Here is a 26,552-nt window from a genome sequence, read left to right as displayed (position 1 = left end):
TGAGGGCTCCACCCTCGTGGCCTAATCACCTCCCGATACATCACACTGGGGGGTAGGGTCTAACATTTGAATTCTGTGGGGACACAGACATTCAGTCCATTGCAGTCAGCACTCAGAGAATCCTTTAACTGTGGATGTCCTGGGGGCGTGGATGTACCACAGTTTATTTAAGAAGCCCACACTGACGGGCACTTTGGCTGTTGCCAGTTTCCGGTTTTGGTTTTGCTTTGGTGTTGTAAACAATACTGCAGCGAAATCTTCGTACATTTATCCTCGTGACCTCCTGGGAGTGTGTTAATGGTCCTCAGCCAGGGGTGGTTCTGCCCCACCCCGCACGCCCAGGGGACACTGGGCGGTGTCTGGGGACGTCTGTGGTTGTCATGACTTGGGGTGCTCCCGGCATCGAGGGGGTGGGGGCCAGTGGTGCTGCTCCACACCCCACCCCAGGGTGGCCCCCCGCAGAGAATGACCCGGCCCTAATGTCCGCAGCGCCAAGTATCGAAAATCCTGCCTTAGAGAAAATTCCCAGCTGTAAGAGAGATGAATTGAAGCTACACGCATCTTAAATCTTGACGGATTTTGCCAACAAGTTGGAAAGAAGCCAGATTAGCTGGCCACTTTGTATCTGTTTTTCTGTGCTGTGCGTGAGGCAAGGGTGTCTTATCTCCCCTGTTCAGTGGACCAAAGTCTGTTTCCTGAGCGCGGGGAGAGTCATTTCTTGGGGTGCGTGAGTACCATCACACCCTCTGCTGCATGAGCAGGAGTGGGCCAGGCCTCTGCTGCGCATAGAGTCCTCCCTGGCCTTAGCGCCTCTGTGTGTGTCAGTGGGCGAGTGGCCACGCAAGCCAGGATCCCGGGGACCAGGCACTGGCCATCCACCGCTGCAGCCGAGTGCCATCTCATCTGCTAGTCACCCCTGCCTTTACGTCAGCGTGCCTTCTCCTTAAATCGATTTGAAAAGAAAACGTCATGGTCCAACCATGAATAGAAGCTAGGCATGAAAACCGTGCAATGGAGAGAACCAGCGCCGAACATTCTAGCCGGCGCTCAGGAAAAGGGTGACTTGCCAGCGTCAGGCGCCTAAGGGCTGCTGGTGCTGCCGAGATGGGGCCGGGATCGGCACGTTCCTGGGGAGGATGCCGCACGCGCTCCCCCTTCGTCTGGGCCGGGGTCTTTCACCACCGCAGCGCTGTGTGTGCCCGTGGTCCGTGTCTCTGGGGAAAAGGGCTCTAGGTCAGGAGTCAGGGTCCTGGGTCAGGTCACTCAGCTTGTGACTCTGTGCACCTGAAGCAGGTGACCATCCACCCTTCGACTTCCGGCCTGTAAAATGAGGTCTCTCCCCCTCGGCCCTGTGGACACGGAGGCTGGATCATTCTCTGGGGGGGGCCGTGGTGACTCAGTGTGTCACCTGAGTTGTGACAGCCACAAATGTCCCCAGACATTGCCACATGGCCCCTCGGGACACAGAATGGCCCCTGGTTGCCATCCACTGGTCTCAGTGACATCAAGATACTCACTCTGCTATTCTTAACAGCTCAGAACCCCTCAGATAGAGCCCCTGAATGCTGAGGCCAAGGGACGTTTACCCCGCTTGCCGTAGCCCCACTCATGGCATGCGCCCGTGGAGCTACGTGACCATAGCAACCCAAGAGGGTCTTTCCTGGCCAGGAAACTCAGGGCCCCGGAACGACCCATGCCCTGTGGACAGACATAGGAGCCCTTAGCACTGAGTCTGAGCTGCAGCACTTCCGCGGCCTCAGCCCTGTGGCCACCAGCGCCCCATAGAGCAAATGTGGAGACCTGAAGGCAGGGTGGGCTCGGCCGAGGTCGGCGGATGTCATTGGTCCGTCCTGGTGAGTCAGGCGAGGGGACAGGAAGCAGATGGGGACCCTTCTCGGCAGCCGAGAAAGGAGCAGCCGTGGGCTCCATCCCCTTGATGTTGGCATTGCCAGTTCCCACGCCCCTTGCTAGGCTGTCAGCTCCCGGTGATTCGCTTACTTCTCATGACAACTTTCCCTGTACCCCTTCTTGAGCCCTGCCCCAAGTGCTAGTCTGTTCGGGCGGCCGTGACCACGTCCCACAGATGGGGCAGCTCAGACGTCACAGCCTGGAGGCTGGACATCTGAGATGGAGGTGTCGGCAGGTTTGGCTTCTTCCGAGGCCTCTCTCAGCTTACAGACGGCTGCGTCTCCCCACTGTCCTCACGTGGTCTCCCCTCTGCGTGTCTGTGTCCTAACCTCTTTCTATAGGAACAGCAGTCATACTGTATCAGGGCCACCCTCAGGGCCGCATTTTAACCGAATCACCTCTTTAAAGACCTCCATCTCCAAGTACAGTCCCGATCTGAGGTCCAGGGTTGAGACATGAATGTAGGAATTGGGTGGGCGTGTGGTTCAGCCCGTAAGTCCCCACGTGGCCATCTCCCTTGCCTTCCTGTGCTGGGAAGAGCTCCATTCTTGCTCCGGTTTTACAGGGAAGGAAATCGAGGCCCCAGGAGGACATGTGACTGGCTTCAGGCCTAGTACACGGCAGAGCTGGGTTTCCGGCCCCAGGGACCATTCTTGTCTGGGCCCTGCCATGGTAGAGAAGAGTCCCCGTGTGGGCAGGGGGGTGCGGGGCGGCAGAGGAGACACCCAGCACCCTGAGCAGCTGCCCTGCCCCCTCCCAGGTTCAGAAGGCTGCAAGACGCTGCGGATCCTGTACGAGGAAGTGGACGAGTCCGAGGTGGAGATCATTCACGTGCCCTCTCCCGCTCTAGAGGAGAGGAAGACGGACTCCTACCGGTACCCCAGGACAGGTGAGGGCCCAGGACAGGTGAGGGCCCAGGACACATGAGGGCGGCTCGGCAGTGCTCTGAAGCCTCATAGAACACGGTGAGGCACCAACCAGGATGGGCCCACAAGACCCAGACAGGGATGGACCTGGAGAAGCAGGCTGCACTCGGGAACAACAGCCAGGCCAGCACCACCGTCAGTGGTGACTGGTGTCCTGCCTCGGGGCCCAGGAAACAGTAGGAGCCCTGGGGAGGCAGTGGGAGGTGTGGGCCCCCTCCGGGGGCACATCAGACACTCACTGCCTTGTGAGAATACAGGGTTTGCCCAGAAATACAGGGAAGTCCCAGAAATCTACCAATTCTTAAACGTGGCTCGAATCATTTAAAAATACTTAGCAGGACTTCCCTGGCAGTCCAGTGCTTAAGACTCCACGCTTGCACTGCAGGGAGCACGGGTTCGATCTCTGGTCGGGGAACTAAGATCCCGCATGCCGCACCTGGCACGGCCAACTTAAAAAAAAAAAAAAGATTTAGCCACACAAAATACATGTGCAGGTCAGGTTCAGCATCTTTGGGACCTCCGTGGAAGCCTACGACAGACTCGTTCTTGCTAACTGTGGGCCATGCTAGGCAGAGCCTTCCTAGGGAAACTTCCAGTCCCTGGTGTGAATGGGGAAGTCGGTCCTTCCCTTCCCCTGTTGGAGAGACGAGGAAACAGAGGCACCGAGACATTACCTGCTGGGGTGCTAGAGCCACGGGGGCCAGAGTTGAGATCCGTCGTAGGAATAACAGGGGCCTGAACCAAATCCCACCCTGGAGGGCATGTCTTGGTCACCCCAGCCTATAGGCCACCTGCCTCCCGACAGCTGAAGACTGACTGTGTCACTGGGACATGGGCCACCTTTCTGCATCATTGGTGCTTTTGTTACGGGCGTGTGCTGTCTTTGCAGCCAGCATTCAAGCTCTCCAGAGGCAGGGAGGCATCTTCCTCGTGTTTGTGTCCCCCTCAGGGCCCTCGCACCAGCCCAGGCCTGACCTATGTTCTTAAACAGCAGAGACGTTGCCACGTCACTGTCGGGACTAAGGTCCAGGCCCAAAGTCAGACAGTCCTGCCTGGGGGACTTTGTGCCTGGGCCAGAGAGGGTGACGCACCTACAGAGAGACCTTTGGCCACCTGGCGCCTCCTCCCCTACCCCCCACGCCAGCTGTGTCACTGCCTGTGAGGATCACCCCCCCAGCCGCCGCCCCCAACACCCACTCTCAGCCCTCTTGGTGACACCTGCCAGATGCACCTCGCTTTCGTTTCTGCAGGCAGCAAGAATCCCAAGATCGCCTTGAAACTGGCTGAGTTTCAGACAGACAGTCAGGGAAAGGTAAGAGGGGCCTGGGCGCCCGGGAGAAGCTTCTGGATGAGGAGAGGAGGGCCAGGGTGTGCGCTGGGAGACGGGTCCGGAGGCCGCTCGCCCCCATTGCATGGCAGGTGCTTCTCTTGGCCAACTGAACCGGAAGAGGTTCTGCCCAGAGCCCCGGATTCTGGGCGGGGTCACTCTGAACCTGGACCCCGAGACGGGGAGTGGTGAGCCTGGCCCCACCTGCCTCCAGGTGGCCCCGAGGCGTGGGGTGGGGACGCCCGTGTGCACAAGGGCAGTGGCTCACAGAGCTTCCAGAACGGAGCTCAGAGGGGTGGGGAGCAGTTGCCTGGGGCACCCCGACCTCAGGCCAGGGGTGCCCCACCCCAGCCTCTGGGCAGCTCCTCACATATCACTTCACTGGCCCCATCTGTTCTGCATCCTTCCCTCTGTCAGCTGGTCATCGTCACAGACAAGGGTCCTCATCGCCCAGGGAGTCGTTCCTCAGGACCCCACAGCCAGGAGGGCAGAGGAGGCTAGGGGTAGGAGGGCTGTAGGGATGCCCACCCCACGTGGGGATGTCAGAGGGCGACGCCCCTCGCGGCAGAGGTTGGAGCAGGCACACGAGCCGGGAAGCCCCTGCGTATTTTTACCGAAATGGCTTCTCATGTAATGTTTCATAAAAAAGGCGTGAGATTAAATACACCTATTTTCATGATTGGGGGGGTGGTTTTTGGTTTGGGCATGATTAGGCCCTAACCAAAACCCTTCTGCACTCTTGACCAGAACATTACGGCAGATTCTACAGGAATCTGTCCTAAGTGGCTTTGCCGAGTCCCCACCAGCTATTGTAAATGGTTCCTGGCCTTGTCGGATGGACAAGGTCCCGAGGTGGGTGTGGGTTTTGCCCACTGAACAGGCAGCTGGGGCAGGCGGGGGTTGGTGGCGAGCCTGGGTGTGGGCCATGCTGAGGCCCTGCCCGCCTCTCTCCTGTCGCCCCTCCCGGGGAGATGCCCTGCCAGCCCCGTGTCACCTCCAGGAAGCTGCAGCGGCCAGAGGCTGTGTCTTACCCAAGGCCACCCGGCTCTTCAGTGACAGCCCAGGCCAGAGCCCTTGGTTTCCAGGCAACAGGCTGTCATAGCAGAGTACCACTGGGAGGTTTAAGCCACTGAAGTTCATCATCTCCCGGTTCTGGAGGCTAAAGGTCCAAAATCAAGGTGTCGACAGGGCTGCCTCCTTCTGAGGCCTTGAGGGAAGATCTGTTCCAGGCAGCCTCCCTTGGCTTGGAGACAGCCGCCTGCTCCCTGTGTCTGTCACAAGACGTTCTCTGCCTGTGTGGTGCCTCTGTCTCCTTTTATAAGGAAACCCGTCCTGTTAGGTTGGGGCCCCCCCACCCCAGTACGACCTCATCTGTACTGGTCACACCTGCGACCACCCCATTTCCAAATAAGGCCCCCTTCTGAGGTACCAGGAGTTAGGGCTCCAACATGTGGAGCCGGGGGGGACACAGTGCCCCCCAACACATGTGCTCTCTCCTCCTGGGCAGCACATGGGCAGGCCGGGCTGTGACCCGAGTCTGCTTTGCCTTTAGATTGTGTCGACGCAAGAGAAGGAGCTGGTGCAGCCCTTCAGCACGCTCTTCCCGAAGGTGGAGTACATCGCCAGGGCCGGCTGGACGCGCGACGGCAAATAGTGAGTGTCTCCCTCACAAGGTAGAAGGTGTCCCTTCGCAGTCATTTTCTAACCCTTCTGCCCAAGTTGGGGCAGACACCTCTAAACCAGGGCCCCAAACCACCACCTGGGGGCCGAATCCAGCCCGCTGCCCGTTACCATACAGCCCACAAGCCAAGAATGGCTTGTCTGTTTTTCAGTGATGCAGGGGGAGAGATCCAAAGAAGAGTATTTTGGGGACTTCCCTGGTGGTGCAGTGGTGAGGTCTCTGTGCTTCCACTGCAGGGGTGTGGGTTCGATCCCTGGTTGGGGAACTAAGATCCCACAGGCCACGCAGCACGACTGGGGGAAAAAAAAAAAAGAAAAACTGTCCACTTCGAGTAAAATATGAAACAAAGGATAAATAAAGGCTGAGGATTTGGCAGAAGTCGGCCATGTTTACAAATGATGTGAGGTGTTTTCAGAGCAAGCTGGATTGCACAGTTCTGCCAGCACCCCCGTCTCCCCCTGAGCGGGCGTGCCGGCCAGGGACCCTTAGCGTGCTGCAGGGTCACCTGCTCAGGTGTCGGTGAGGTCGGAAAAGGAGGCGCCGTTCTGATCAAACACAAGTGTGGAAAGGGGGCCGTCGGACCCTGGCTGGCCTCTGCTGGCCCCTGAGGTGCGGTCCTCTCTTGCCTTGCCCCCCAGTGCCTGGGCCATGTTCCTGGACCGGCCGCAGCAGCGGCTTCAGCTCGTCCTCCTGCCCCCGGCCCTGTTCATCCCCACCACCGAGAACGAGGAGCAGCGGGCAGCCTTCGCCAGAGCCGTGCCCAGGAGCGCCCAGCCGCACGTGGTGTACGAGGAGGTCACCGACGTGTGGATCAATGTAAGGGCGTGTGTGCCCAGCCCGGGCCCCAGGTCCCCAGCTGGGCGGGGGGCTGGCGATGTGGAGAAGCCAGCTCCGGAGGGAGAGTCGGTGGGGTCTGATCTCTAGCCAGGATGTGTCAGAGCCTCCCCTTTCTCAAAGGGATGTGTCCCCCCCCACCCCAGCCCCCGCCTCTGACACGTCCTCTCTCTCTCTCTCTCTCTCTCTCTCCCTCTCTCTCTCTCTCTGCCTGGACAGGTTCACGACATCTTCTATCCCTTCCCCCAACCAGAGGGAGAGGACGAACTCTGCTTCATCCGCGCCAACGAGTGCAAGACCGGCTTCTGCCACTTGTACAAAGTCACTGCTGTTTTGAAGCCCCGCAGCTACGACTGGACCCAGCCCTTCAGCCCCGGGGAAGGTGAGCGACCCTGACTAACACCTTGCTCATCGCCTGTGGTTCAAGCCTGTGGTTTGTTCCCTGGTCCCGCCCCAGAGGGAGTGGGTGCCAATGACTAAGAGGCTGGCCTTTCCCAGTGCCATTCCTGGCCTGGCAGGGTTATCACAGCCAGCTCCCGGCTTATTCAGGCGGCAATATTTCTTGAGCACCGACTACATGCCAGGCCCTTTGCACACCAAGTCTGTGCTGCCTGGCTCTTTATAGGAAAAGCTGCCCTGCCCTAGGTGTGGGGGGTGGGTATCACTGTAGGAAGAGAAAAACGAAGATCTCTGCTCTGGTGGAGGAGGCAGGCATCATCCAAATACAGTGAAAGAGGCCAGGAGGCCAGGGGCACAGCAGTGGATAACGTGCCACAGAGCAGAGACTGGGTGGAGGCAGAAGCAGCCACAACACGGTGCTCCAGGCCAAGGGACAGCCCGTGCAAAGGCCCTGCAGCAGGGCAGGGCTGGGCCTGGCTTATTGGAGGGACAGCCAGGAGGCCCGTGTGGCTGGAGCAGAGTGAGCGATGGGGAGGGGAGGGAGGGGAGGGGACGGGGCAGGTGGCACAGGCCCTCGTGGGCCGTGGGGAGGACTAGGGCTTTTACCATTGACCTTTGGCTGGTTTAGAATGATTCTTGTGGCTGTTCATGGAGCAGAGCCTGAGGGAAGGGGGAGGTGACAAAGTTGGGGTTAGGCAGTGGGGCTGAGCTGACTCTGCTGTAGATCCAGGTGGGCCCGATTCTGAAAGTACTTGACTGCTGAGCTGACATGGTGGATTGCACTGGGGTCTGAGAGAGAGAGAGAGGGACGGCATGGATGTCTGAAAGGGTTTTGGAGTTCCAGTCTGAGACGGAAAGACTCTGAGGGGACAGTTTAGGAGAGAACTATTGAGTTGGGTTTTGGACGTGTTCAAGTTGAAGCTCCTTGCAGGTTCCGGGTACCAGGGTGAATCTGCGGTGGGAACGTGGGCGTCCTCACACACGGATGGCATCTCAGCCTGGGGACAGGCTGGGGCACCAAGGGTGGAGCCTGGGTAGGGAGGCTGTGGTCTGAGTGCCAAGCCAGGGCTCTCAGAGCTTGGAGCAGGGTCTCCCCGTCACTGCGGACATCAGGGCCGGGTTACTCTCTGGGGGGTGTCCTGGGCCCTGTGGGGTGTGGAACAGCATCCCTGCCACCACCCACTCGATGCCAGGAGCGCCCCCGTCGTGACAACCACAGATGACCCCAGACACCACCCAGTGTCCCCTGGGGGTGGGACTGTCCTGGAGGAGCCACAGGGCTTCGAGGCCATGCCCGCTAAGGAGCCTGAGGCCGCCACAGTGTGGAGATGGTCACCCGAGGGAGGGGGTATCCGGGGGGCTCAGGCGCCGCAGGAGCTCGAGGGTCAGGAACAGACGAAGCCACAAGCTGCCGGGGCGTCAGGTGAGATGGGGACCAAGGAGTGACCACCGTCTGGGCGTTGTGGTCCTTCAGGGTTGAGCACGGCTGTCATAGGCCAGCTGAGCCATCTCAGAGATGCTTGTCAGCGTTTGCTTTTCTGTTTGGAAACCCCCTCGCCTTGGAGATTTCACTGGAGAAATCCTCATCCTCCCTCTTGAAATGGGCAGCCAAGAGCTCTCGTTCTGCCTGGTGGTTGTTGAGTGGAGCTCACGGCAGGTGCCCCCAGGGGACCCCTGCCTTTGAGGTGGGCCCTGCTGGTTTCCCCTCCGCCCTGTGGTGCCCTGACTGCATCCTCTCCCCCGCCCTGCCTCAAGGCCTCCACCTGCTGCAGGCGACTGAACGGTCCAGAAGGCGAGGCCAAAGGAGTGGGTTCCTTAAGGGCGTCCCAGCCGAGTGGGAGGGCGGTCAGGAGGCTCAGGGACCCGGTCAGGAGGAGTGTGTCCAGGTGACACAGGTGGCTCCCCAGCGAGGGGCCAGGAAGGGAGGAGGGAGGGGCCTGGCATGGTCGGCGGGACCCTCTGGGCCGTGAGCAGCGTGGGCTTGAGCCCAGAAGACAACTGAGGACTGTCAGAGCGAGTGGGAGCAAGGCAGGGGGACCAGCAGCTTGAGCCATCGCCCAGGCCTCCTGGGGGCCTCCTGGGAGCAGTAGGAGAATTGAGAGCACAGCGACTGTGGACTGGGAGCAGGTGTGTCGGCAGGGCCGGCCCCAGAGGAGGCCTGTGCGCCTGGGCTCCCTGCCTGGGCCCAGCAGAGTGGGTGTCAGCAAAGGTGTGAGTGGGCAGGAAGTGGCGCGTCTGGCCCCCGGTGAGTGAGGGGCGGAGGAACAGCCGTCCCTCCCGGGTCTTCTTGTGACAAGTCACTCGGCCCAGGTCTCTGCACTGGAAGTTCCTAACTATGCAGCCCTGTGGATCTGGGCGGGGACATCTGTCCCTCCCTAGGTGACGTGGGCAGTAGTTTGCTTCAAATCCAAGAGGATAGAAAACAATTTTAGGGACTTCCCTCGTGGCGCAGTGGTTAAGAATCTGCCTGCCAATGCAGGGGACACGGGTTTGAGCCCTGGTCTGGGAAGGTCCCACGTGCCGCGGAGCAGCTAAGTCCATGCGCCACAACTACTGAGCCCGCGCACCTACAGCGCATGCTCCGCGACAAAGAGAAGCCACCGCAATGAGAAGCCCGCACACCGCAACGAAGAGTAGCCCCTGCTTGCCGCAAGTAGCAGCAACGAAGACCCAACGTAGCCAATAAATAAATAAATAAATATCTTTTTTAAAAGAAGATAAGGGAAGAAAACAATTTTAGCCAGTGCTCATAAACTGTCTTAATAATTTCTAATATGTGGCAAGACACATTCCGTATTGTTATTTACGTGGTAAAAATTCAAAAGCAAGACCTACCCACCAAAAAACCTCCTGTAACTCCACTGAGCCTTTGCTCAGCCCCAGAGTTTAATCAAGATCTGGTTACATGGCCTAAGCGGTCACAGGTCCAGGGCATGGAAGGTGGTGGTTTGACCTGCAAGATTCTAAAATTGGGTGCTTTTTTTTTTTTTTTTTTGGCTGCATGGCATACGGGATTTTAGTTCCCCAACCAGCCATTGAACCCGCGCCCCCTGCAGAGGAAGGGCGGAGTCTTTACCACTGGACCACCAGGGAAGTCCTGAGAATTGGGTGCTTTTGATAAAAATGCAGATCTCTGGTTTTTCTGGGGAAATGCTGGCACCCCATCCACATGGTGGGAACCCCGCACCTCGCTCCTTGGGCCGTGGTGTGGCGGGTCCCTGTACCATCCCTGGGGCCCAGCCGGTGTACCCGCCCGTCACCTGGCTGCCTGGGCTCCGTGGAGAATTTGTTGTGTGCTTTGAGTCCCCATCATAGCTTCCCGGGCCCCCTTCACCTCTTTTCCTTTCTTCCAGATGAATTTAAATGCCCCATCAAGGAGGAGATCACACTGACCAGCGGCGAATGGGAGGTTTTGGCAAGGCACGGCTCCAAGGTACCCGAGTCTCCATGAATGCTTGTACACGCATATGTGCACAGACACAATGCACACTCGCTCCCGCCCCCTCCAGACCCCCCGGGCCTGTGGCTTCTCTCTCTGCCCCCCACCCCCCCACACCCGGCCACTCCCTCCTGCTCTGCACGCTGAGGGCCACGGGGGCTGTGCTTCCCACCAGCTGGAGACCCTCGGTCCAGGAAGCAGGCTGTCCTGAGCATCCTTTGTTGGATCCTGGTGGGTGAGGCCCAGCCCCATTCTCAGTGCCACCTGGAGCATTCACTTAGCCTCCATCCACTCCATGAAGCCACCTGTCCCCAGGGCAGCAGTCTGTGAGTCTGTGGGACACTGGTGGTGCCCACCGTAGAACTGTCCTGCAGCTTCCAACGGGGGCCCACCCCCATGCCTGCCCTGGGAGGTTCGGGAACAAAAGATGCAGCTGCAGGGCTGAGAGGTGTACCTTCCACCCCCCGACCCAGATGCTCCATCATAAAAACGTGACCAGGGTATCTTCACCGGGGTCCAGATCTACAGAATTCCAGATTTTACAAAGAGACCCCTTAATCAGACCTCCTGGATCCCTACCTCACACCAGCATAAAGGCTTCCTGGACCAAAGACTTAGACAGAAAAAACTAAACCATACAAATAACCAGGAGGAGATGTGGCCAACCCTTTTAAAGTTGAGAGGTGGGCAGCCCGTGTGCTGTTCAGGGCTGCCAAGCCAAGAGAAGGGGGCCAGGCACCCCTGGGCAGCGCGGCCAGGGGACGTGGCTCGGCCTTTCTGGGGTGCAGAGGCGGCATCTATTGCAGCGTCAACCCACATCTCATCTGACCCGGCAGCCCCAGGTCTAGGCGTGGACCTTACGAGGCCACCCCAGGGCATACTCGAGAGGTTAACATGCAAGTGTACATTGCTGTGCTCTTCATAGTGGGAAATAGTGGTTAGAAAACATTCGAGGAAGAGAAAGTTGTCATTGCTGAGTTCTGGTTCTGTAGGTAACCGTGTCCGTTCCCGTGTGACCACACCTGGCCCTACTCAGTCGCTCTGCTGTAGTTGAACCTCACTGGAGGCCCCTGTGCTCATAGCCTCGCTCGGCCCCTCGCTAGCTGGGTGCTTAGACTCAGTTTCCTCACCTGTGAGATGGGACCATCAGATAGCGCTGGTCCTCTCCACAGCAGTTTCTCCCTCGGCGCCGTGGACACTCGGGGCCAGAGATGGGCACTGTGGGTGTGGAACAGCCTCCCTGGCCCCCACCCTGGGGGTGACAAGCACAGATGTGTCCAGAGGCTGCCAAATGTCCCTGGGGGGCAGAACAGCCCTGGGTGAGGACCCTGCTTTAAAATACTTGGACGCCCTCAGCGTAGCATCTGGCAGACACATAAGACAGTATTATAACCTTTCTCTAAGGACTTCCCTGGTGGTCCAGTAGTTAGGACTCGGCGCTTTCACTGCCGAGGGCCTGGGTTCTGTCCCTGCTCAGGGAACTAAGATCCCACAAGCCGTGTAGTGCGGCCAAAAAAAAAAAAAAAAAAAACCAAAACCTTTCTTTAACGTGAAAGTTTTACCTTCTGCATGCCTTATCTTTTTACCCAGAAATTTTCTTTTAAAAAAAAACATTTTAAGAATTAAAAAGGGAAAGAGAGCCCTCTGCCGCCGCCACGGCCACCACGGCCGCGTGCTCCATGTGGCCTGTGCCATGGCCCTAGGCCTCGGTGGGTCCCCCACCTGGAGATCCTCCTTCCCGCCTGCATATCTTCTCACGTGGTCCTTGTGACAACAGCAGCACACGACTTAACTACCTGTGGTATGGGGTTTTCCCACGACATCCTCCATTTCTAGAAAACCTGCATTTATTTTTCAAGTACAGTGGCAGCAAACACATCAGTGTTTGTTGTAAAAATTGAATCGTTCTAAATAATCCCCTTCCATTCTCACCCCAGACCCCTGTGACCTCCCCACTCCGCCTCAGAGGTGACCACGGGGGGAAATCACTGCAAATCTTTCCTATTTTCACACATCTCCACAGGAGCATCATAATTTTAGAGGATTTATAGGGTTTTTTTAGACAGTACAGCTTTATGTGGCCACGGAGACCTGTGCCATAATTATGGAGCCAGTCCGTCTTTTGGGCATTCGGGGCGTCACCTGTCTTTAGTCTGAAGAACACTTGGAGCATCTTTGTGCCTTCGTTTTGAGCTCACCTCCCTGGTGGAGTCCTCAGGAGCAATTCCCAGGGGTGTAATTGCCGGTTCGGAGGATGTGCCTTTTTGAAATGCCTCTTTAAGCGTCTGTGCTGCACGGTCAGCCCCAGCAAGGCAGTGCCTGTTCCTGGCCCCAGAGCAAGGTTCCTTCCTGCTTCTCCTGAGGACAGTGCCTAAGAACCATGCCAGGGGTCTGATGGGCGTTCCCCCAGGAAACCGGTGGGGCAGGGAGTTACCACTTCTTAACCCTGAGCACCTGGGTCAGAGAGGTGGGCTGTCCCCACTGGGGACCAGGGCCGGGGACTGGCAGGCCCAGGACAGGCCCTCCCTCAGCCTCTGTCCCAGCACTGGGGCCTCAGCCCCCCTCAGCGGCTGCTCTGGGTCTGCCTGGAAGGAGCTGTCTGGACCTGGAGTTCTGATTGAAAGTCAGACTGGAGAACACGCAGTTAGCCCAGCCCTAGTGGGGTCTGTGAAGTCTCCCAGACAGCTGTCCAGCCGGCGGGCTCAAGCCAGCTCGGGGAGAACGGGTCCCCTGTCCACAGAACGCTGGACCCTCCCTGGGGGTGGGGAGGGCGACCCTGTCACCAAGAGCCCCCGTGCCCCCGCAGATCTGGGTCAACGAGGAGACGAAGCTGGTGTACTTCCAAGGCACGAAGGACACGCCCCTGGAGCACCACCTCTACGTGGTCAGCTATGAGTCGGCCGGCGAGATCGTTCGCCTCACCACGCCCGGCTTCTCCCACAGCTGCTCCATGAGCCAGGTGGGCACCTCCCTGATGCTCCCTCCCTTGGAACATTCTGGAACATCAGGCAGCATTCTGGAACATGAGCACAGGGCTGCCCCCATCCCGGGCAAGCAGCCGGTGGCCGTTTGCTGGCTGCAGAACAAGCAAGATGGGCACGCTCTGGCGTCGGGCAGGTCTGGCTCTGACTCCCACCCCCGCTGGGTCCAGCAGCCTCCACCTGGGGTCCCCTGGCCAGGGGACAGGCTCCTCTCGCCTCAGTCTGCTTATCTGCAAGGCCGGGCTGGTGGTAACAGCAGCAGAGTTAGATAGGGGAACACACCACACGGGGTGAAGATGGCATGTGGTTGATGCAGGTGGCGGGCGAGCAGGGAGGGGGAGGGGAAGGCACCCCACGGTCTCAGCACCCCGTCCCACCTGCAGAACTTCGACATGTTCATCAGCCACTACAGCAGCGTGGGCACACCACCCTGCGTGCACGTCTACAAGCTGAGCGGCCCCGATGACGACCCCCTGCACAAGCAGCCCCGGTTCTGGGCCAGCATGATGGAGGCGGCCAGTGAGTAGCCCCAGGCCCCCGGGCCCTTGAGCAAGTCCTTTCCCTTGGGAGCCCCAGCTTGCTCGTCGCAGGCCTGGTAAATAAGGCAGGTGAGAGGGGGCCATCTGGGCGAGCGCAAGGCATTGAGCGGCGCAGCCCCGAGAGTGGGTTGAGCGTAACCGCAGGCCCCAAACTGTCCTGTGGGCCACCCGAGACAGTCTCTGGTTTCTGTGCTGCTGTTATGGATGGAGCACATACTCAGTGCAGGAGCCGACTCTGCCAGACGGATGGGGTCCCTACACGGGCCATCCTCGTCCTCAGGGGCGGCCATCTCCAAGGGCGCCTGTGTAGAGCAGACGCTCCAAAGCCTTCGTTTGTGGAAGGAGCCGGGGATAGGTCACGAGGGGCCTCGGGGAGCACAAGGCAGCTTGTCAGTTTTCCCAGGAGCCTCCAGGGTGCCAGGACTCTGCCCGGCTGACCCCGTGTTCCAATTCTGGCTGCGGAAGCAGAGGCAAGTCAGCTCATCTCGCTGAAATGTTTCCTTATCTACGGAACGGTCCAGTGGCAGCCTGTGGGATGTAAACCAAGCGCTCACGTAGCGCCCAGCTCATAGGAAGCGCTCACTAAAGAGGCGCCCTTCCCTGAACCCAGCCCTGCCACTTGCAGATTTCTAGAACATTGTAGGAAATAGGAATCCCTGGAGTTTGGGGTGGGTTTTATGGGCTGGAAAACTGTTTGTCACATCACCGCCCCCGAAAGCTGAATAAGTAAGCAGCCCCCTCCATCTGACAGCTCAGTCCCTGACTCTCCCCATGTCACCATGGATGTGACAGCGTGGGAACTCTGGCCCTGGTTCACAGAAGAGGAAACTGAGGGAAGGGAGGGGCCTGCCAAGGCACCAGTGGGATGCCAGTGGGGCAGCAATGGGGCGCGGGTGTCCCGATCCCCAGCCCCGGGCATGCAGGCAGGCAGGCAGGCAGGCGGGGTCACCGCTGCCCCAAAAGTCCAGTCTCGCCGTATTTGTGGGCCACATCTGTGAGAAGCTGGCAAGCTGCCCCGTGGGCCAGCTCCGGCCACATCCAGTCATTTTGGCATCACCCGTGGTGGCTTTGGAGCTGCAGCAGCAGCAGAGTCAAGTACAGTCAGCCCCTCCCTAGCCATAGGTTCCACATCCATGGATGCAGCCAACCGCAGAGCATTCCAAAAAGAAAAGCTTGAGTTGTGCGTGCCAACTATTTACATAGCACTTGCATCGTATTTACAACTATTTACATAACATTTCGTATCAGGTATTATAAGTAACCTAGAGGTGACTTAAAGCTAAAGCACGCGGGAGGGTGTGCATAGGTTATATGCAAATACTATGCTATTTCACATGAGGGGCTTGAGCATCGGCAGGTTTTGGTATCTGAGGAGCGCCCTAGAACCAATCCCCCGAGGATACAGAGGAACGAGTGTGGTTACAACCCAGAGACACACGATGGCTCTTCTGTGTGTAAAACCAAAAATACTTACTACTTAGCCTTTTACAGTAAATATTTGCAGACCCCTGACCTACATGACTATTTACTTATTTTCCTCTTAAATCGACACCCTGTCTAACCTAAATGAACTTAAAGGAAGAGTTGTCTTCACCACTGGATTGGAAAACTAGTGTTGCTTTGCAAAGATACAGGTAACCATGAAAATCAGAGAGAGCCCCCTCCCCGCCGTAAAACTGGTCGTTAATCAGATCCCGGCGCTGTCATCACCTCCGTACTAGATTAGCCATTGTCGGGGCTCTGGAGTTGGTCCCGGCCAGACTGTGGCCTGGCCCGAGCTGGCTCACAGGGTGCAAGGTCACTTCCACCCTCAGCCTCTGATTTTACCTGTCTGGCAGTGCAGGAGATGGGGTGCCTCCGGTCCACCCTCCGGGGCTGGGGGAGTGTGGGCATCGGCCAGACGTGGGCCCCGCTTCGAGGTGGGCTTCCCAGGCCCGCCCTGGCCCAGCCCGGCCCTCGGAGCCACAGCCGCTCTGTCTCCGCAGGCTGCCCCCCGGATTACGTGCCCCCGGAAATCTTCCATTTCCACACGCGCTCGGACGTGCAGCTCTACGGCATGATCTACAAGCCACACGCCGTGCAGCCAGGGAAGAAGCACCCCACTGTCCTCTTCGTGTACGGAGGCCCGCAGGTGGGCGCTGCCCTGCTCCCCACACCCTCCTCCCTCCACCAGTGCCCTTCCTCACCCCCACTGACCACGCAGGGTCCTTGGGGGCGCCTGGCTCTCCACACACCGCACCCTCCGGCACAGCCACCCTTTCACCTGCTGAGACTCCCGTGTCCCTCTGGGAAGCCCCCCTAAACCCGGTGTGTGTGTCTGGGCCACCTGCCCAGCAGTGACCCACTCTCAACCCTGGTCACCAGCTTGGGGACAGAGGTGGCCAAGGGCCCTGGGCCCAGCGCTCTGAGAAGGGGACAGGCCAGGCAGGCAGGTTGGCAAGCAGGTCCATCTAAGAGAGCGGTTCTCTGCTGGAGGTGGTCTGTCCCCCAGGTGGTACTTGGCGATGTCTGGGGACATTTATAGTTGTCGCAGCTGGGGTGGGGGATGCTCCTGGCATCTAGTGGGTAGAGGCCTCGGATGCTGTCAACACCCTACAGTCAGCGGGATGCCCCTACCCCCAGAGGACAGTAAGGCCCCAAACATTCATCGTGCTAAATAAGGGACTAGCGTAAGTGACGTCACTTGGGGAACACAGTGCCCGCCACCCCCAGCAGTTTTTGTGTCTGTTTTTAGTGATAACTGAAGGGTAGAAAAGAAAGAGGCTGAAGAAATAAGGGAGTAATTCCATGGAGGGCCTGGGGCAGAGGCCCTGGCCGAGAAGGGAGCCTGGCCGGGGCCTTCTTCTCTGTAGCACATCCCAAGCACAAGGCCTGGTGCACAGTGGGCCCCCATCTGACCTTCCCCTCCCCCCCACGTCCACAACCTGCCCAGGGCCATCCATAGCCTTCACGATAGAGCACAGGCCCCATCTTCAGGCTGTAAGCCCCCGTCCCGTCCCTCTGGCATCTCGCCCGTCTAGCCCATCCTGCCGGTGTTTTACTTGTATTTCTCACACTCGCCTCGTCTCACCTTCCCCACAGGTGCAGCTGGTCAATAACTCCTTCAAAGGAATCAAGTATTTGCGGCTTAACACTCTGGCATCTCTGGGCTACGCCGTGGTCGTGATTGACGGCAGGGGCTCCTGTCAGCGAGGGCTCCGATTTGAAGGGGCCCTGAAAAACCAAATGGTAACATCTCTTCCCAGTCCCTTCCTGTGTGGTGAAGGGGGACCTGGGGCTTGGGGGCGGCCCTGGGGCACCTTCATCAAGGACGGTCCTGGCCAGGATGTCAGTCATAAGTGGGGCGGCCTTTGGAACCAGAGGGAACATCCACTCTGTTGCTCAGCTCTGAGCTGGGCCTGTGGGGAGACAGGTAGACACACACCACGCCTGGTGCCTAAAACCCAGATGCAGCCCGACACGTCAGTATAGGCCTGATCAGCAGGAAGTCCCGAGGGTTGGGCAAGACAGGCACTGGTGGCTGTGGAAGTGGTGCTGATGGTGGTGATGGTGATGGTGATAATAACGATAGTGATCGTGATGTGGATGTTGATGGTGACGATGGTGATGAGGCTGATAATGATAGTGATGGTGGTGGTGATGCTGATGATAATGGTGATGAAGATGGAGATGGTGGTGATAAGGATGATGACTGTGATGAGGATGATGATGGCGGTGGTGATGCTGGTGGTGGTGATGACGGTGATGACACCAGCTGTTCATCAAGCCTCAGCATGCGCCAGGCCTCAGAGTACAGGACACTCAGCATCTCGTTTCATCCTCACACCCGCTGTAGACTCGGTCCTATTCATGTTAACGTCCTCGTTTGGGGGATGAGGAAACTGAGTCCCCGAGAAGGGACATGACTTTCTCAGAGTCAGCCAGGGGATGGCAGGGCAGGGTTGGTGCCAGGCCTGTCTGACCGCCACCCCAGACAGCAGATTTGCATGGGGCCTGGAGGGAGGGGTAGCTTCCAGAGAGCTGCTTTTGATCCAAGAGGAAGAGGGCTCCCTGCAAGGGAAGAGGTGGGACAGCAGGGCGCGTGCCTGGGAGGAGGCCACTGAGAGGTGCCTGGCCTCATCCCCCAGGGCCAGGTGGAGATCGAGGACCAGGTGGAGGGCTTGCACTTCGTGGCCGAGAAGTACGGCTTCATTGACCTGAGCCGGGTTGCCATCCACGGCTGGTCCTACGGAGGCTTCCTCTCGCTCATGGGGCTGATCCACAAGCCCCAGGTGTTCAAGGTGGGTCCTGCCCCCGCCTCCTCCCTCCTGTCTGCCAGCGCCCACCCATGCCCCTTGGAGCCCACCCCCCCGGGGGAGGCATCTTGGCAGGGGCCTTGCCACGTGGCTGTTTCTCCCCGCAGCAGCCCCATGGGGCCGAGCCCCCCTCCTCATTGCCCGCCACTGCTGACCCCAGGATGGCGTCCGGCTGCACAAAACCCCGCCAGCAGCTCTCTGTGGGAGGCTGAGCCCGGGACCCCGGCCTCGGATGGGCAGAGGTGGGGCATGGTGTGAAGAGCGTCGGGGGAGGGGCCCCCAGGCCGGCGGCACTGTCAGGGCACCGCGGGGCGGCGATGAGGAGGCGGAGGCGGCAGGAAGGCAGTGGGCCCAGGGAGGGGCCGATCCTGGCCCCGGCGCGCTCGTTCAGCTCACCCACCCTCCCGAGACAATGCACGGTCCACGGGGGAGACATGTCTGAGGGCCCCTCCCCTGCCAGCCCCCGTGTGCATGCCCGCTCCTCACGTCCTCCAGGGGAGGCTCCGGGACAGCCGGCCAGGCGCAGGCTCCCAGGACCTGACCTTTGTGTGTATGTGTCTCTCTCTTTCTCTTTCTCTCTCTCCCCCCGCTCCATCCACTGTGGCCCTCAGGTGGCCATCGCAGGTGCTCCGGTCACAGTCTGGATGGCCTATGACACAGGGTACACAGAACGCTACATGGATGTCCCAGAAAACAACCAGCTTGGCTACGAGGCGGGTTCCGTGGCCCTGCACGTGGAGAAGCTGCCCAATGAGTAAGGCCCCCACCCGCCCTGACTTCAGGGTTGCCAGGGCTGGCCGTCCATGAAGCTGGCCCGCCTGTGGCTGGCTGGGCGTGGCTTCCGCACCTCCCACTGTGCCTGCCCCTTGGTCCCCTCTGCTCCCGCAGCCCTCCCTCCTCACCGCTCCTCACTGCAAGCAGGTGCCTGGGTTCTCTTGGAGCGAGAAGGGAGGGAAGCCCCCCAGCCCTGCCCCCAGAAAGATAGAAGGGAAGGTCTAGAGTCGCACCTTGCATGTGCTGGCTCCCCTCACCGCCCAAACACGCAGCCCACCATGGACCCCCTGAGTCAGTTTTGAACCTGAACGGCCTCTGTCTTGTGGGGTTTTTTTTTTTTTTTTTTTTTTGCGGTATGGGGGCCTCTCACTGTTGTGGCCTCTCCCGTTGCGGAGCACAGGCTCTGGACATGCAGGCTCAGCGGCCGTGGCTCACGGGCCCAGCCACTCCGCAGCATGTGGGATCTTCCCGGACCGGGGCACGAACCCGTGTCCCCTGCATCGGCAGGCGGACTCTCAACCACTGCGCCACCAGGGAAGCCCTGTCTTGTGGGTTTTGACACCGTGGTTCAGAACACAGGTCCACAGTGGTTCTAACGTGTAGGTGTGTTGGACCAGCTCTGATGTCCCATGTCACGCTTTGGGCATTGGCTTCTGATTCGCCGATCAAAAAGAAACTGGTGTGGCCAGTTTCTGGTGTGGCTCTGTCTGGTGTACCTGGGCCCCATCTTTAGTGCCAGGGTTCTTGTCACAGGCTGACCCCGCCAGGGCCCCTCTCCCTGCAAGGCTGCTCTCTAGTCTGGAGGGTGGCCTGGGCTCCACGGTGGTGTGCTGTTGTGCAGCCAAGCTCAGAACCCACTGGTCCGCGGCCACTCCGATTTACGTTCACATTCATCCCAATTCACTAGAACAGTAAAACCATGGAGACAGATGACCAGTCGTTGCCCGGGGTGGGGAGTGCCTGCTCATGGGCACGGGGGTTTGCTCCAGAGTGATGGAAGTGGTGTGGAACTCAGGATAGATGTGATGGTTGCACGACACTGTGAATGCACCAAATGCCCCTAAATCCCTTTAAAATTAGTAAATTTTAGGTTGTGTGAGTGTCACTTCAATAAGTTATTTTCATTTATAAATCAAAATTTTAAAAAGTAAGGTTCCTCGACCACCCTTACCACATGTCAGGCACTCAGTAGCCACCTGGAGGTGATGGGTTGCACAGGTCTAGAACGTTCCATCGTCTCAGAGTGCCCGTGGGCAGCATTGCTCCAGAAGCTTCCCCGAGCTCAGGGCATTCCAGGCACAGCCTCTGCGCACACCCCTCCCCTCCTCGCCTGGAAGGAGGTGAGGGGTCTCCCAGAGCCGCCAGCTGTGCACTGTGCACGGGCTTTGAGTTCCGCCACGTTCTGCTGCTGAGCTGCCGCTGCTGCCCTCACTGTCCTGGGGCTGGGGCGGGACCCTGGGCCCCCAGCCCTGGCTGAGCGTGGACTGTGGTGCGACTGCCTATGGGCAGGAGAAGGGGGTCTCACCCCAGACCCTCACGCCCTCCTTGTCTTCCAGGCCCAACCGCCTGCTCATCCTGCACGGCTTCCTGGATGAGAACGTGCACTTTTTCCACACGAACTTCCTCGTCTCCCAGCTGATCCGAGCAGGAAAGCCTTACCAGCTCCAGGTGGGTGGCTCCTCCCAGGAGCCCGCAGGGTGGTTAGCAGTGGGTCGGGGCACCCGTGGCCCCGTTCCCATCCTTACACCTGACTGTCTGGCTCCACACTTAGCCGGCTCCCCTGGGTCCCAACCACCATTCAGCAGTCGTGCGCTGATCGCTCCGGGTCCGCGCCGCCCTCTGCTGGCGGCACCTGGGAACTGGGCCCGGTGTAGGGAGGCTGATGGTACCGAAATGATTGCGCATGCGCGCCAGGCACCTTGCTTTGAAGGAACTGTACAGAACGCTGAAAGCATCTGGGGGCGGGGCGGGGGGTGTCCCTTGATGGGGGTCAGAAAATAATTCCCCGAAGAGGTGACATTCAAGGGTGCTAAAGAGTAAGTGGGGACTCATCTAGGCCTGGGGGGCGGCTGTGGAAGACACCAGACAGGAAATTAGTAGGAGGGAGCAGCTTCAGGACGGGAGACCAGGGTGGCTGGAGCCAGCAGGAGGACAGCTGGGGAGCGGGGTGTGGTGACCGGCATGGCAAGCTGCCTGACGCCTCCTCTGGTGGGCGGGGCTTCAGCAGTAAGGGGCGGGACCTCGTGAGAGGGCGGGGCTTCAGTGGTAAGGAGTGGGCCTCAGGGGAGGGCTGTGTTTTCTTCCGAAGGGCGAGGCGAAGGGCGAGGCGAGGTGTCAGGCCTCCCCTCTGGCAGCCCTGTAGACAGAGGCCCATGGGGGCCAGTGGGACATGAGCCACAGTCAGTTGTCCCGGCAGGAAAGGGGGCGGGAGTGGGGAGCGAGAGGCCTGGTGGATTCGGAGGAGGGGGGTGGTGTGCTGGAGGCGAGATGGACAGATTTTATTACCTGCTGCTGCCACGCAGTCTTTCTGCTTCCTGGACGCCTCCATGCGCTCTAAGCTGTCAGGGGAAGACATGTTGCCATTCAACAAATGGGGAAAGTGAGGGTCACCGGGCAGGAGGGACAGGCCGCAGGGACCTGTGGCTGGGCATGCGCTTGCCAGACAGGGCAGGAGGGAGGCGGGGCTCCCTGTGGGTGAAGAGCTGGGTTGGGCGCCGCTTGGCAGTCCCCCCCCCCACCAGCTGCACATGCTCTCCAAACACAGGCCAGAGGCAGCTGCACATCAGAGCAAAGGAGTCAGGCAGGGCCAGGATGGATCCTCACCTGTCCCTTCTGAGCCTGAAGCCCTGAGCCTCGCGGCTGGGATAGCCTCTCCCTTCCCGTGTGGCCATTGGTGGCAGGTCCTTTAACCTTGGGCCTTGTCTCCTCATCTGTGAAATGGGCGTGATAACCCCTGCCTCCCAGAGGTTGTGAGGGTCAAATGAGTTCTCTCAGGAGAAGCGTTTGGCACACAAGGGGGGCCCAGAGGCTTGTGCCCCTGCCTCCCCAGGGGAAATTGAAGGTGCGACAAGACGCTCCCTTGGGGGCTGTGAGTGGGGGAGATGGAGCACACCCACCTTCCTCTTCAGACACCGGGCACCAGTTGGCCTGGAGGCTGACAGCCCCAGCTTGTTGGTGCATCACGTTTGTTGTCGGATGTCAGGCCTGGGACTGGGGGCTGGGAGCACAGTGGGGAGCCAGATGGACCCTCTCCCTGCCCTCACAGCCCAGGAGGAGGAAGAAGTGACCAGACACCCAGGACCCAGGGTGGCATGAAGGGGTGGGTGCAGCGGGATCTGTCCCAGGCAGTGCTGCTGCCCCGGACCCGGAAGGAGTGGGGCCCGTGAGGCTTTAGGGCAGCAGGACCCAGGAGTCCAGGTCTTGATCTCAAGCTGGCAAGTCCTTGCGGACCTCTGAGCTGGGGACCGTATGATCAGACTTGTGATTCATCCAGGATGGATTCCTCAAGGCAAGGGTGGAGGAGGGGAGATCTCTGGGCAGTTTAATGCATTCCTAGGGTAATGCATTCCTAGAGTCTGGAGCAGGTTTCATGCCTACCCCATGAGCCCTTAGGGCTCCTTCGAGAACTGTTGGGGTGCAGGAGCCCTCATTTCACAGCCAGAAGCAAGACTTGCATCCCTGTCACCATCTACCCAAGGGCCTGGACATGCGCTCAGCCAGGTCTCAGGGACTGGGTGATTCCTTCGGCATGGCCCTTGGCACCAGCGTGCTGCCGTTTCTCTCTGGGGATGAGCAGGTGGTGAGCAGACCCAGGAAAACACCTGGCACAGCCTGGGGTGGAGAGGCTGTCCTGGGGCCTTAGCATGTATAATCCCCAATGGGGCCTGTTGGTGAAATGAACGTGGCTCAGGTGGAGGCACCAAACGTCTGTGAGACATGAAGCCCCAGCCACTCCACGGAGCTGGGTTCCTTGCAGCTCTTTGGGTTTGGGGGATAGAGCAGCAGCACAGTTTCTTAAGGCTTTCGTATGTGCAAGTTCTCTGTGTTTGAGACCTTAGCTTGCCCAGGCCACAAAGACCCTACAGGGTCTGAATTCTTCGCTCAGCTTTCATGGGGGGCTGCCGTCAGGCAGGCTGTCACTTGCCCAGAATTAACACAGCAAGCTGGCCGTGGAGGGGGGATTCGAACCTGGGTCCCTCGGTGCCGGAGCAAGACCTCTTCCCTTTCTGCACCCTCCCCGGGGGGCGTGGGGGGGCGGGGGCGGGACCGAGGCCCTGAGGAGAGACGCTCTGAGCCCGGGGGTGGAGGGGTTCGGGGGTAGCGGGGCACAGGGTGCAGGGGTGCCTCGGTGCCACCAGCCTTGCTTTCTCTGTCCACCCAGATCTACCCCAACGAGAGACACAGTATCCGCTGCCCCGAGTCCGGCGAGCACTATGAAGTCACACTGCTGCACTTTCTACAGGAATACCTCTGAGCCCACGGGCCGCCACGTGCGGGGCCTGCCCAGTCAGCACAAGTGGCTTCCTCGCCTCCGTTGCAGGAGTGGGGTGGGGGACGAGGCAGGAGGGACCGAGCGGCCCCGCAGGCCCTGTGCAGCGCCTCCTCCCACCAGCCCCCCCAGACCGCCCGCCCCGGGAGCTGCCGCCTTCGCCCCAACGCCTTTTACTGTTTTCGTTAACGCTCCTGGGGTTTCTGCCTGCTGCTTCTTTCGTGGCCAGGATGGAGAGATGAGGCCAACGTCCACGAGGCACTTCCTCAAGCCATCCCTCCTCTCCCTGTCGTCCAGGAGCGGGAGCCTCAACTCCGCTGGGCACTGGAGGCCAGAAGAGACTCGGAGGAGCCGGCCTTTGCCCTGAGGACCCCCAGGCCCAGCCCGGCCACCGGCGCAGAAGCATGCGGTTGCCTTTCCTCCCCACCCACCCACTTCATATTTGTGTTTCGTTTTGTTTTTCTTTTCGGGGGTGGGCATTTTTCTTAATTATTTAAAAGAAAGCAAGGGGTGCCTAAATCTAGATTCCGGGTCTGCCGCCGGGCCACAGGGTTCACCCCAGCCAGCACCCGAAGCCCACAGCGGGAGTCGTGCCGGCAGGCCGTGAGCGGTGCACAGGGAAGCGGGGCAGCTGGAAGCGGGGCAGTCGTCCAGCCCGGCTTTCAGGCAGGCTCTGAAGCACGCCCAGCCCCGTTCTTTGCTGCTCAGCGGCTGCCGCCCCTCCCAGCCCAGCCCTCCGGCCACACGTTTCTGCCTGGCCCGCCCGCCCACCCAGATCGGGGTTCCAGGGCTGGGAGTGGAACCCTCCCCGCCTCAGGGTTATCCTTACTCCCTTTCCCTTCCGCCAAGAGTTCTGCCAGGGGCGGGTAGGAAAAAAAACAAACAAAAAAAAACCCCCACCAGAGACGAACCACCTCTACACATTATGAAAAGAAAATATTTTTGTCGATTCTTATTCTTTTATAATTATGAGTGTAAGAAGTAGACTCATTAAACGATTCCAGATGGAAGTGTCGCCACCTGCCTGAGGTTCCTTCTGAACCCCTGGGGCTGGTGATAGGGGCTCCTTGAGTGGGCGGGGGCCCTGGGAGGTGGCTGAGCCAAGGGCACGGCAGTCCTTGCAGTCAAAGGATGGGGGCGCTGCTTGCTCAGCGGTGCTGCCCTGGCACGAAGTGGGGGGGTGGGGTGCCACCCCTCAGCCAACTGGCCCAGTAAGGACAGTCCCAGAGGTCCTGAGGCAGCCCGTGGGTGCCTCGGAGGTGCCCAGCCCAGGGTGTCACTGGTGGCCTGGCCCTTACTTCCTTTTGCACCTCTCCTTGTCCAGAGACTTGACTCAGCGGTTGGAGGTCAGGACACCGACAAGGGAGGGCGGGCCGTGCCCCTCTTCATGTCTGTCCTAACAGCTGAGAGGCTAGGAGACCGGAGACCATGCCTGCGCAGAGGGCACTCTTGGTACTTGAGTTTCTAAGAGTACGGTGGCCTCGCCCTGTGCCATCAGCCGCTCCATCCTTTCGGAAAGTCCAGGTTTTTTTTAATGGCTTAAAGAATAAAACAAACCAGTACAAAAGGATATAGAGAGGAAAAACACGCCCTCCCTCCCGAGAGGTAACCCCTCCCCAGTCTCTCTTTTTAATACCTGCCTTCTATTCTGCCCTGTGAATGTGCCATAATTTATTTTGCCAGGCACCTATCAAGGGATAACATAGATTATTCTGGGCTTTTCGTATAAATCAACAGACTTTGTCAAAGGCCAGATAGTAAATATTTCAGGCTTTGTAGGCCAGGCAGTCTCTGTTGCAACCGCACAACTCTGGCCCTTGCAGTTCAAAAGCAGCCACGGGTGATGTGTGAATGAGTGGGCGTGGCTGTGTGCCAATAAAACTTTATTTACAAAGCCACACAGCCGGCCAGATTTGGCCCACAGGCTGTAACTGATCAACCCCTGGGTGTAAAGGATCCTACAACAAACAGCCTTGTACATGGTTGGGGCATATGTCTGAGTGTATAGGGTAAATTCCTAGAATTATAAAAAGGCATATTCATTTTTAATTTTGAAGAATATTGCAAATTACCTTCTAAAGAATGTCTCAGTGTACACACTTCTTGGTGAAGTGTGCTTGCTTCTCCATTCCTTCATTACTACGTGTTATTTTTGCCAATCTTAGGAGTGACACATGGCATCTCACTGTAATTCAAATGCACACTTCTTTTGTGTACGAATATTTTCATGCTTTAAGACACTTGTTTAGGAGTAATCATTTGCCCACCTTTCTTTTGATCTATTGACCTCACTGATTTGTAGACACTCTATATATGAAGGAAATCAGTCCATGGTCATACATGTTGCAAATTGAACTGTGTTGCTGATCTCAAACAGTTTTATGGGTAGGAATCTCAGCCAGTGAATGTTTAAAATCATCTCAGGAACAAGAAGATGTCTTGCCCTTAATCCGCTGTGAAAGAAAGTGGAGAAGCAACTAGTCACAAGTCACAGAATGACAGAAGCTGGTGAGAAAGGGGGCACTGGGGTTGCCCCCTGAGGCTTGGCAGCCCGCGCCCTGCAATCGTCTCAAGCAGGAACTTTTTGGGGGTGGGGGGGTGGGGTGGGGCGGGGCGTGCCTCACAGCATTTGGGATCTTAGTTCCCCAACCAGGGATCGAACCCACACTCCTCCCTGCAGTGGAAGCGTGGCGTCTTAACCATTGGACTGCCAGGGAAGCCCCTCAAGCAGGAGCTCTTCATCGGAACTTACTACCCCTACCTCCCTCAGTCAGTACTCGGCATCCATCGGCCAAACTTCAGTCAGTTGTATTCCTGCCCGGACAACAAGGCCTGGGGAGGGACATGGGGGGATGGGTGACGGGCAGCTACAAAAGGACAAGTGTCTGTTGGCAGAAGGTCTTGGTCTTGGAGGTGGCAGGTTAAGAGACCTTTGTTTTCTTCATGGTTGATACAGGGCC

The 26,552-nt window shown here is 58.8% G+C and overlaps 1 protein-coding gene across 7 annotated transcripts in view; it reads left to right on the top strand.

The window, feature by feature from the left end:
* Positions 1–23,577, top strand: part of DPP9 (dipeptidyl peptidase 9) — a gene marked incomplete at both ends in the record, with an annotated part of 36,315 nt that extends 12,738 nt beyond the window's left edge. For 2 of the 7 annotated variants that reach the window (XM_079702867.1, XM_079702864.1), the window contains 14 exons: positions 2,669–2,797; positions 4,085–4,146; positions 5,714–5,814; positions 6,481–6,658; positions 6,896–7,058; positions 10,429–10,508; positions 13,321–13,473; positions 13,879–14,014; positions 16,020–16,165; positions 17,116–17,262; positions 18,162–18,314; positions 18,941–19,083; positions 20,660–20,771; positions 23,485–23,577. In XM_079702867.1, coding sequence (XP_079558993.1) covers positions 2,669–2,797; positions 4,085–4,146; positions 5,714–5,814; positions 6,481–6,658; positions 6,896–7,058; positions 10,429–10,508; positions 13,321–13,473; positions 13,879–14,014; positions 16,020–16,165; positions 17,116–17,262; positions 18,162–18,314; positions 18,941–19,083; positions 20,660–20,771; positions 23,485–23,577 — 1,796 coding nt within the window. Of the gene's footprint in view, positions 1–2,668; positions 2,798–4,084; positions 4,147–5,713; positions 5,815–6,480; positions 6,659–6,895; positions 7,059–10,428; positions 10,509–13,320; positions 13,474–13,878; positions 14,015–16,019; positions 16,166–17,115; positions 17,263–18,161; positions 18,315–18,940; positions 19,084–20,659; positions 20,772–23,484 lie in introns of those variants that run through there. The other 5 variants (XM_079702866.1, XM_079702865.1, XM_079702868.1 and 2 more) reach the window with 5 other exon arrangements.
* Between the last annotated feature and the right edge of the window lie 2,975 nt (positions 23,578–26,552).

This window comes from Hyperoodon ampullatus (assembly GCF_949752795.1).
Source record: "Hyperoodon ampullatus genome assembly, chromosome: 4".
Taxonomy (NCBI): Eukaryota; Metazoa; Chordata; class Mammalia; order Artiodactyla; family Ziphiidae; genus Hyperoodon; species Hyperoodon ampullatus.
The sequence above is the reverse complement of the archived record's forward strand: the minus strand, read 5'-3'. Positions and strand labels throughout refer to the sequence as shown.